The sequence below is a fragment of the Liolophura sinensis genome, chromosome 9 (assembly GCF_032854445.1).
Source record: "Liolophura sinensis isolate JHLJ2023 chromosome 9, CUHK_Ljap_v2, whole genome shotgun sequence".
Taxonomy (NCBI): Eukaryota; Metazoa; Mollusca; class Polyplacophora; order Chitonida; family Chitonidae; genus Liolophura; species Liolophura sinensis.
In genome coordinates, this window is record NC_088303.1 from 20,713,660 (window position 1) to 20,726,027 (window position 12,368).

At 40.3% G+C, this 12,368-nt stretch overlaps 1 protein-coding gene across 2 annotated transcripts in view; it reads right to left on the reverse strand.

Annotated features, from left to right (window-relative positions):
- LOC135475342 (uncharacterized) overlaps window positions 1-12,106 on the reverse strand; it is a 50,078-nt gene extending 37,972 nt beyond the window's left edge. Inside the window, exon 1 of one of the 2 annotated variants that reach the window (XM_064755198.1) lies at window positions 11,378-12,106. In XM_064755198.1, the coding sequence (XP_064611268.1) occupies window positions 11,378-11,437 (60 nt within the window). In that variant the 5' untranslated portion in view covers window positions 11,438-12,106. Of the gene's footprint in view, window positions 1-10,083; window positions 10,124-11,377 lie in introns of those variants that run through there. The other variant, XM_064755200.1, reaches the window with a different exon arrangement.
- Window positions 12,107-12,368: the final 262 nt, after the last annotated feature.

A 12,368-nucleotide genomic window follows, 5' to 3' on the forward strand; every position in this document is an offset into this window, starting at 1 on the left:
TCAAATCATCCTCTGTGTCTCACCCATCAGTCGAACAATTTTACTGTTGCACTAGCATTTACAACTTTACCCAGTGATACGTGCGCTCGAAGATTGCATGTCAGACAGGAGTATAGAGTTTCTGAGTATTTGCAGAAGACTATTTTTGTTACACGTTGTTAATTTGGACGGCATGATTTAAAACATGTAGATGTGCAGGTGACCATTTTACACTACATGTGTTAATTTGGACGACAAAATCGGTGTGCCTATGACTTAAACTAAGTGTTTTCATTTCTACGTGATAGTTACATGTCTTGTGACACGACACCTTGCCAAGCATCGCAAGACGCATTTGACTTGTCAAGCAGTATGGATATATTTAGTAAGCGGCACATGGCTCACATTAAGTTAAAGAAACTCAAATCTTTATGTGTAAAGCAGTGCATCACTTCTGAAAATATTAAAATGTTTGTCTAGGGCTTTGTTCAGAGTGAGTTTCTCGATATAATTTGAAACATAGCGTTTCTCTTCGATAGCAACATTACCGACACCATTCCCATATGACCAAGCCTGGTATTTCCATCCATACAGATAGTCATACTGCACGACCTAGTCATCGGATGCACGGATGCACAGTTGCAATTTGGCAGACAGAAATTCACTATTTATTGTGTACTGTAATTATATCCTCGCTGTTTACATCCCGGTGCTTTGGGTACCTCTCTAATGTCTCTGTAGGGCTGAGGCAATTTGGCGTGGTAATAAGCATTCCTCGCAGATATCCATGACTGGATAATGAACATGATAATTGGGTGAAGTGAGGCTGTATCCCACACGAACACAATTAAATGCATAACAGTTTGTGCTACTCGTAAACATCAAATAATCATACTTAACTAGAATAAAGGCATGACCGAAAGAAAAACGGCTTTGTAATCTGTCCTTGATAAGTGTGATTGCGAGATCGAATCCAACACCTGCCGTGTTGATTGCTTTACGGTTGGAAGTGTCTAATATACGTGCGAAAGCTGATGGATGTCCCGAGTGCTCAGTGGAGCTATTTCAAGCAGTAAATAAATAAATTCACTCGATCGCCGGCGCGCAAGCCCTGAACATGACATAGGCCTAAAAGTGTCTCAAAGAATATAACAGAATTCTAAAAGAGATCATCACATCATAATGTGTTTTTGAATTACCCGGATGTAATTCAAACATCAAAAGCCTCGTCAGATAAGGGCCGATGTAAGCCTATATAAAACATGGCCGCCACAATTACACAACAGTCTCTGTGCAGGCTCGTCTAGTCGACTATAAAACCTAATACTTCTGTTCCTTGATACTCTTACTAGAAAAAAGACCTTTAGACTTATGTTCACATCATCACCTGATCTCGGCGAGGTCTTTCACACTTTTACCGCTGATTCTCCCTTACTGTTTACTCCTATATCGGTTACAGTCCGTAGTGTTATCAAAAAACACAGAGATGTGCTGATATACCGATGTCTGGTGCTGACACAGAGTCCATACACCAGGCACCTACGAGTACAACTATTCATGTTCCGCCTGATTTCCTGTTTTCTTTTGGGCTTGACATTTACAGGCAACCTCGAATACCATGCGCTGTTTAGCCAATTAAGCAGAAAGATACTATCTTTGTTTTCATCCATCAGTGTTATTTACAGATGCACTTGTTTGCTTGTACATTTTGCCATATTTATACGCGAAAATGATTGTTCCAGAGTGTAGGTCAGTTTGGGCACACAAGATATTTCCATCATTTTATTATATAACTTATGATAATTTCTTTTCTCCTACATATTGGGGTATATGTTAGTAGGCAATGGAGTATCCCCATTTAATCATACATGAAGGTGTAGCGACTAATATTCCGTGATGGTATCACTCTTGAACGTTGTAGCTCAAAGACAGCCATATGTCATATTGGTCTGAGATGTGATAAATCTTACTGAACAGACCCATGCTGATCACAAGTAAGAAATTACGCGATAACAAGTAAGAAATTATGTGCGATACATCCACTATGAATGTGCAGCTCCCAAATGACTTGCTTAACACAGGGTTCAAGTATGAAACCATTGTAAGCTCGTACCATGCTCCTGTCTGTATATGAGTTTCCCCATTTAGGTGTCAAACAGGAAACCATGTCGCGTGTGGGCCTCATATTTGGGGCTGCATCTAGGCCTATGGCACACAGAAAGACGTCCCATTCTTGTCTGAAATTTTTAGTCATGCAGAGTGTATGGCTCAATGGGAGGCTCTGGATAGTCGTCCCATACCCCTCTCAAAACGGAATCCACTTACAGTATATGATATATCTATATAGCTCTACAAGAGAAAGATCCATATCGATCCCCAATCGGAAACTACGTCGATTATATAATATATCATCTATGTTTGTACATCAACTCTAAGACAGGCGCCTAAACTGACCCTTCATCACAAACTATGCACACTATATGTCGGAGTGTTTAGCTGGTTTCGAGGTTTTCCGTTTATACATGAATCTCAAATGTCGCTGTTTATATATATCGCAATGCAGCATCAAAGTACGCTGCATTGCTCCATTATCCTTTGTTCAAATCTTTTTACACTTTAGACATTCAAATGGCATGATTTTGCTAATATACTGAACAAGTTTCAAGGTCACAGCTTGAATAGTATGTACACAGGGTTAAAATGAAAACATAGCCTCAAAAACGCACGTTGCGGTGACCCACATTGCATCACACGTCAGGTTTTATGAGTAGAGCGCGCGCTGCACCTGTGTGACACGCATCAAGGACTGCTGGAAACAATTACTCGTAAGGAGATTGAGGACTCAATCAGTTCATGGAAGTAACTTTGCGCTAACGAGAAGATGGAGGACCAATTGATCCCCTTTTCAAGTAAAACAAGGTAGAACATCATTCTGAAATGTCCGAAACATGCATTTTTGACTCTATTTTGATTTTGGTCCCATGAACAAAAATCTTACAGGATGAAATCATACATACATACATATATATATATATATATATATTCACCAAGAAAAATGTCCAGTTTTACCTGAGCAGAGCAGATCTGCATTCATGAATACGGTTCTCACCCCGTAAGCTATGATTTATCTGACAACGTGCCTGGCATTTAAGGAATAATGAAATCTTCTTCCATCTGACATTTTCATGGCTGACTTAGGCTAACCTTGGCTGAGCCTCTTCATTTACGACTGCAAATGGCGCCTTGCCCGCCAATAACTCCAGCAGCCAACTACAGCCTAATTGACGACTTACGGCCGCAGTTGGTTGGCTAAGGTCTGGAATATAGAGATGTTTACGTATGGCATTTGTGACAGAGGCGGAAGGAACCCCATCCAAGTCTGAAGTATACGGGCGAATTCTGGAAATCACGGCGGAGGCTTGTATCCAGGCTGTCTCTAGTCACGGCATGTACGCTGTCCAGACACCGACCGAGTGTAAAAATTGATCAAGTGTCATTTAAAGCCATATTCTTGTCAGGGTTATTCCAAGAGCGTATCAATTAATTAGATCCGTACGCATACTGGTTCGGAATTAAATACACACTGGCGGCCACGCAATCTGCTTACCCTATATGGCTAACAGCGTGCACGTTTACAGCTGGACATGTTTTAACACAAGAAAAGAATCTTGCCGTATGGTTTCTTCACCATTTAGACTTCAGCCCACGAAATGTACATGGATGAAATGTACATGGATGAACACACAACACAGGCGAGACATTACTGTGTTCTTTGTTAACATGAAATAAATAGAAATACCCGTAGATAATCATATAGACAAGTATACAACGATAATGTGCGTTCACAAAACCACACATTGGTAGCTGAGACCATGTAGAATTTTTGGGGAATTGGCCTTGCGATTATAGTCCTGGAAAATCCTTACTGGTTGACGGCTGGTATAAGAATGTCAACGCATAGATTTAAATCACTGGATTTTACAAAAGAAAAATAAAAGGTTTTAATGACTATTCGTATATTTCACAAGCGCTAACACACACTCATTTATAACTAAGGTGGTCCATTGGAGTACATCTTTGTCTTGATGGTTTGATACCTTGTAGAGATGAAAATCAACAACTTTCCACTGCTTCAGGTATTTAAATTCTAAGGGACAACTGAGACATTTCACCCCTAACACATTCATGCATCCATGGCTATCTGGCAATGAGAGAATAGGAGTGTCTTACACAGTTCAGTAGCATTTTTGTCACCTTTGTCACAAATGACTGGTTAAGTCAGGTAAGGACGGTCTATACATATATACATATGCATCAACCACCTGTCATATTGGTGTAGGGTGTGTGTTTGAAAGCGGTGGGGCCAATGACAGATAAGACAGATAAGGTAACAAAACTTCCTTCTATACAAATCAAGAAGCTCCAAAACACAAGGAATAGCGCTCCCCAGCGGGCTGCCGCAGTGTTTACACGGCCTTCTACAGCGGATGAATTCACAGCAAACATTTACTCTCAGCGCAGAAGATTAAAACGGCGGAGATGCACGAACCAGGACACTCAATCAATAGAGTCCAGGCAGATATGTGGTTATCAGAAAAACAAATACAACACTCGACTAGAGAAAGAGCTATTAGGCTTCCGAGAACACAATAGATTCCCCCTACTCCAAACACCACAGGCGTTATAATTGCAGAACTCTTCACCACTTCCACATATGAACATTTTCTCGATTCATATTTGAACGCACCGAAGGAAGAAATGCAATCAATGTCTCTTATCATTACAAACATCCGTTACGTTTTAGGACAAATGGGCAATTATTTGACTAAGTCTTCTAGTTCAAGTACAATACATTTTTATATGCAGTATAGTTCTCTACCAGTTGAAGTTCCGTTCAACTGAGGACTTAAGCCCATGAAAGCCTGAAATGTTGGTGCCTAGTACACATGGTAGTTGTATTCAAATACAAGCCTCGAGGGCTCTGTTCTTGTTTAACTGAACAGCTCGTCAACTGATTATGTATACAGCAGGCGAGCTATTCAAATAGATCGATCAGTCGTGATTGATCTCTCCTGGTGCCGATAATCACGTAAGGAAGGGTATTCGTGAGGTCTGTCAATAACAACACCGGCAAAACGATTTGCAAAGGAATAAGGAACAGCTGCAGTGTTTCGCGCCGAGTGCAACGGGCTGGTTTCTGTCATAAATGTATTGAACCAAGTTTGGCATTAACATACTGCTACAGACTACATAGTGTGCAGGGTCAGGAGACGAGGGGATACTTCTATTCAGGAATCTCTAGTCACAATCCAGCCGTAAATGATTGGTGTGGCAGTTACGACGCATGTTATTAAACCCTCCAACACATTATTGCAGAGAAAACGAGTAATATGTGGTGCGGAAAACTAAACTGATCCTCGAGCTTTTCAAACATATAGAATGACACATAGAAGCACTGACGCTTGTTTTTAGAAAACAAAGATTGATGCTGAAATATAAAACTACGCATATACACTGACGTGGTAAATGACGGCTTAAGTGTGGACACCCAGCTGAATGATGTTAGATTACGCGTAATCAGGACAACCACACATTCTTACTTTCAGATAGATTCGCGATGCAAATCTCAGATAATATATGTAATGATAGCATCTCCATATATACTGTCGTAAGCACGTCTGTACGATAGCCATACTGTCAGCGTTTCTCACAGAAGTTGTGCATTAAAGTTGTTCAGTTTTTAAAGGTTTATGCTGAATTGATGAATACATATACATAGACATATTAAATAATCTCCACATTAACAATATTATTATATGATATTAGCATTCCAGAATAAGTAATGGTGTATACACACACACACACACACACACACACACACACACACACACATATATACACACACACACACACACACTCCAGTATAACTCGTTGTGGTGTGAGATAACAACAAAATTTGATGTTGTGAAGGAATGAGAAGGTAAAATATAGAGGACACAGATAGAAAGAGGTGCAATGGCGAAATAAGTTTCACTATCTCATGTAAAGCGGTAATATACAAATGGCGAAGGGCGAAGCTTTGGAGATGAAAGGTATTGTATACGCAAATCACTTCATTACCTGTATTCGATTGTCTTGAGAAACAGCTCAAGCAACAAGTTTTAAAAGATCAATTCCTGCGTTATTATTTAGATTTATTTATTTATTTATTATTTAACGCCGTACTACAGAATATTTCATTACAGCGGATAGTCTGTTCTTAATCCCCTAACACGACTTTTAAAGTACACACCTTCCATCCTACAGAAGTGACACGGCCTACATAAGCCAAGACTGTCTGATCAGGAGGTGGCTTTACACGGGATTATACTGCCACCCTTCCCCTACCCTCTTCCACACCGACTTATTAACATATAGGTGTCTTGGCAGCTCATTAGATATGTACAAGTACATAAGCTCCAAAGCCTTACTTCCTGCCCGTTGTCCGGCCATATTATGAACCTGTCACGTGAAATGCCAACAAGGGCTCCCCAGAGGGTTCTGGACAAATCGACTTAAGCTCGTTTATTCATTCATATTCATTGTACTGGCTGTATCTGACAATTCAATCCCCCAAGCATACGCTTGCTGCCGCGGTGTTCCGCAACTACAATTTTGTTATCAAAGATTTATTCACAATAATATTTTCGCAGTGTTCCGGGAAGACACAATTAAAAATTCAACAGAAATAGAAAAGGTTTACTTCAGGAAAAGATAGAACAAGGCATTTACAAGAATGTTGCTGTGCCTTAATCATGTACCAGACACATTTTATGACCGTATGTCCCTGTGGAATAAACTGAGCGGTTGGAATCCATACACTATATTCTGTTCTCAATACTGTTATGACATACTCTTCTAGTATAAATATCTAACAAGATGGAAGATTTTCAAAAAGTCGGACTCTAAAAAAGCCAAACCTGGAGTACGGTTAGCTGCATTTCCGAATGTCTCTCAACGGATATCTTTGCCTATAGGATCTGATGCTTTTCTTGAACTTTTCCTATCCTGGTTTTCTCATAAACGAGTGAATTTACTGATTTATTGCCAGTCTATTTCGTTTTAGACATACAGTCTTGTTGAAAATTGAAAATATCTGATATGTCATACTTCATGTATAGTTAGTAAAAAGGGAGTTTTCATTTCCCACCAAACATATAACGATTAGAGTCAACACTATATTCCTATTTCCTGGATAATTTTCGGCCTTCACATATTGAATTTATCTCATTCTGTCATGTATACACACGACTAAAGTCATGAGATAATGGAGCATCACACATTGTTAACATACACACCCCTTCATCACGGCCATATCTAGATCAACCCTTCATCAGGGTCATATCTAGAACAACCCTTCATCAGGGTCATATCTAGAAGAACTCTTCATCAAGGCCATATCTATAACAACCATTCATCAGGGTTTTGTTTTGTTTTTTTGCTCCCAAACTGTTGGCCGCCTAAGCTAAACAAGCTGTATTATAAAACTAACAAGTAAATTAACCAAAATATGATGGTTTACCAATAAAATGTTAAGTTTTTTATATAGATTTCTTTCATTCACTGACTTAAAAGCGCTCAGATAGCATCATTTTCAGTTGTATTTCTAAAATGTCTTTATTCAGTCACAATAGCACAATTAAAGTTTGGGATCCTTTAATGTTTTTTCTAGATATGGCCCTGTTGATCCAAGTATCGACAAAGCGATGATTTGGTGAAGTCGTGGGTGGGTTGTGAGGGCTGGGGTATTTTAAACAAGTAGTATTCGGTCCAGCCTTTACGCTGCAATTCACGAAGTGGTCTGATTTCTTGTGACGGCCAAGCTTAACGACGTAACTGGTGAACCAGTCGACCTGAGACAGGGTTATTAATACCGGTGTGTAAACTTGGGTCACATGACCTCTATCTACGTCATCCAGATAAGTCATGCTGTACACAAAACTCTACATCTGTATGTACTTGACAGTATGAAAGCGACACGTTGTATGTCCGTCTGACAGGCAATGATACTTATCACGTGGTGTGAGTCTTTGGCAGTTTGTTTGTAAAAAGACCGGGAGACACCTATTAAAATTAAATATGCTGGTCCAGGGTCATTCTATAGCGCAATGGACAAACTGGTAAAAGTCAGAGGGGAGAACAGCATGCACGTTATACTGTGTGCTAGGCTAAATTGAATGAATGGCTATAGGTCTTAAAACCACAACTGCAATATCCCAGCCATATCTCATCGATTTACATTTGAAACTTCTGTACATCAGATGCAAATCTATAACAAACATACAGCTTGTGAGAAAACAATTCCAGCAAATGCAAAACTTTGCCAGCAGTTTACAAACAAATAAGAGACTATTCTGAAAATGAAGGTTTACCCTGGCATCCGCGTGCAAATGAGGCGGTTACAACGCCAAATCTGTAATAACCTATCAGTCACAGCATCAACGGCGAATATAGCAAACTGATGACAGCATAACGTCTAAGGTGTAAATTGAATACAGTGCCAACTTCCTACTCTTAGATATGTTTGCTGCCTGTTTGAAAGTGGGCTGCAGTTTCTGCTCAGCGCTATGTTGATCGATATAAACACAGCAGTTCTACTACATAGCATTATTGTCCAGGGATCTGCATTCAACAGTGGAACTCAGCACTGCAATCAACCAGCATCGGCGGGAGGTGGGGGGGTCGGGGGGTGAGGGGCAATGCCAATAGCGTTGGGGCCATAAAATCACCTGTTGAACACAGGCAATGCAGCTGCCTCTTACACCGCTGAAGATCGGGATCAGAAGCTAAGGCTCACACGTTATTGTCTGTTCTCAAAATAGTACTTCTTATACATACAGGTATATTTAAACACGAGTGAGGTATAGGTGTATGACAAAGGCCAAGTATGTACAGGTAAAAGAATACCTCCGTGTCAATCCAGGGTCACTAACGTTTACATGAAAATTGGCAAAACTGCGGGCAACCTCTGTGAGCAAATAGTGACCATTCAGTGTAAACTGGGTTGTTATATTCGGATATGTAGGCATAACGGTGTTTTGTGCTAAATGAACTTCAACTATCGTTAAAATAGGTATCATTTCCAACAATGAAACAACTTTCTCGAAAACAATGAAACGTGAAATTTGAAATGAATTTACCCGGTTCGAAATAAAAATCGCTTATATCAACAGAAGGGATATATATTGGTATTCCGATCATGTTTTGTGCATTCTTTTGACTAATTAAGTACCCGGTAGAATTTAAAGTATACTTCGTCCATCATTATTAATAAAACGTTTCCTATGTTTTTATTCCCTAGTTTAATCAACAGTGTAACAATAAAAGCTACAGGATAATATACCTCACAATACATTCGGATTCTGTAAGGCATTGTGTCCTGAAACTAAACACCAGTTATACATTTTAACTTTTTTACATGCCAAACTACACTATCACACACGTAGGCACATATGTTTGGACCATATATTGATGGTGATACACATTCATATATTGAGTGATACTAAAATTGATTTGAAAACCGGAGACAAACGCTATAATTGTTCCCTGTAGCTGGTGGCAGGTTGTAGCTTCGTGTCATTTGTTCAGATTAAGGTTAGATTCAAGCATCAGTATTCGGGTTAATATCGATCGCCTTGTGAACTGATGTTGTCACATATATACTAGGACCTGAAGGGAGAAGCCAGGGCTGTAAATATTATGATCGCTATATAGGATCTCTATATTTGTACTTACATGTAAATCTGAAGCCCGGGTGGTGAAGAGCTTAACCTATCACTAACTCAAATCATTATCACCGCCCCCACCCCCTCCCCCCGCCCCCCAACCACTTCTGGTCTCTCAGCTCTAACCCGGGAAGGTTACCTTTTGCACCCACATATGAATGATGTATAAATGGATATATAAGCGTCCCGCACCTGACTTCACCGCTTTGACATTCTGTCAAACACATTTCTGTTAAACAGACATATTTCAAAATTTTCAAAAATTTCAGGATCAGGTAACTAAAACCTCTTGTTGTGTTTGCAAGTTTAAACTATAATACTGAATATATTGTATACAAACCCGCCGGTTCAAATTCAAATATTTTGACAAATACGAATTGTTTTGACTTCCTCGTCACCAGAGGAGCTCATGGGCGCCCCCTGGTGGGCCACATACGTTGACATCTCTCATGGTGTGATTAAAGTGTCATTAAGCAGTCGTGATCGTCCTCAATTACCATACAAGTTAAGCCGGCATATCAGGCACACTGCACGTGAGAAGCGCTGTTTTAATTCTTAGAGCCAAAACTTTAACGCTGAAAACATATTAAAAGCCTTGCATTGTTAAGTTATGAACCGGAAAACAAAGAGCACGAGTAGTAGAACAGGAAACATGAAATAGAAAAAAAAATCCTACAGCCAAGCTTTTACAGTGATGATAAGTAATGTGACATGTGGACGTATCCGGATTTGCCAATTACAAAGTTTGGGTTGTAAAGTCAGTAACTAGCCAAAACACCGAATCTATATTACCTAAAACATATTACAACACCTAAAGTTAATAGGGTTTTTCTACAGGTGTGATTTCGGGATATATAACCATATTATGCTAGTATATATGTTAATCGCGCTTTGACCCGATACGTATACAAGAGGCGTATTAACGTGTTCAGTGTGTGAAATGAGAATGTAGTATTCAAGTATACCCTTATCGTCTAAAGCAATAATTCAAAAAGTGAATTCTATGCTTAAAAACATTTACTTGAATCGCTGCCGCCCAATGAATCTTGTGAAATTTCGTGTTCATTGCAACGGAGTACCAGCGCCACATGCAGCTTATTCTAAATGCATATGCCATTCATGCCGTGCTAAATGTTACAAGCAAATGTACCTAGACAGGCCTACAAAATCTATGATGTATAGAAGATGATATAACTGAAAGGATATTATATCGTATTTATTTACCAAATATAAAACTTTCACAGTGAGTTAAAATGTAGACAACAGGGCAGTCATAATGAATATTAATAAAAGAAAGAATATGGAATTTTAGAAGGGCGCGTCTAAAGAGAATTATAGCAGTTCAATATAGTCCAGTTTTACATGAGTCCGCTTAGTTCTGGAGGGCTGTGTTAGCTCGGACTGGTTTGCTAAAAATATGCAAATTGCTGATAGTGAAACTGTGAAGCTATGTAGAGGAATGGACAAAAACAATAAAGCCAGCAATTCTGGTCAAATAGTGGATATATCATCTCTGCTGTACGCGTCTTAAGAATGTGGTATGACTGCTGGTCAAACACTCACTCGGACACTGAATTCAGTCTGTGACGATGACACAAAGAGTTATTTTGGGAGGGGTTGAAAGTTTGACTTACCTCAGCTGCTAATGTCAGACCGAGCACGATAAGAAGGAAGACACGAATTCTGAACGCCATGCTTGGTGCTAGGTATAGGTATCCTCTCACGTCGCAGACTGGTAAATCCCGGGGGGAATTTCACACAGGTTTGGCTAGAACACACATACACCGCCGAGGCAATTCTCGAGACCTAGTGAAACCCACACAAGCTGCATAGAGACAATTCGCGTGGTAAATATATACCCTTTGTTCGCTAAAGTCGGTCTCTTCTGAGATCCGTCTTGACTAGTAAAGGGTAATAGAATTATCACCGACCAGCACTAGGCAAATCTCAACAAGGCATTGCAAATTGGCTATAGTCTGGGGAGAAGTGTGTTAGCACACGGCCTTTACCGTTCTCTCCTCGCGCGCCGTCAAGGGATGAGTGGGACCAGGGAGATCTGCTAGACAGCCCCACGGTTCCGTAACCCGGCAGTTGTGCCTCTTTCCCTCCGCCCAGCAGTCCGTCTCTGTCCACCCGCTCAGCTGAACAACGCCTCGCTCACTCGCGGTACACCGTGGACGGTCAAATCTACACCTCAGCTGATATCTCACAAGCTCTATTTCCACTAATATTCCAGTCACACCGTCACCAATACATCTGCTTCTCTCCACCGTCACAACAGGAGGAATGAATCTCGCCCTCACTAAGCCTTAATTTCCTGGTCTTATTTTAGTCCAGTACACACCGAACCACGCCTGCCCTCTGTTTTCATCTGAGCCAGCAAACTGCTTGCAGTGTCCGCTATGTAATATGCTTACCCATGGACTCAGCTACGAGCGACGATTGGATGTTGGGCTATTGCACAGAGCCGTTCACTGTGAGGAGATTTTTCTAATCGACAAAGGGGAATTGGATATGTGGAGTGGCTTCCGACATGCACTATAGTGTGATAGGAAACTAGATTTAAGAGCCACGAAACCGATACCTATAGCCCACCCAGGCAGACAAGTTTGATCAGTACCGAGC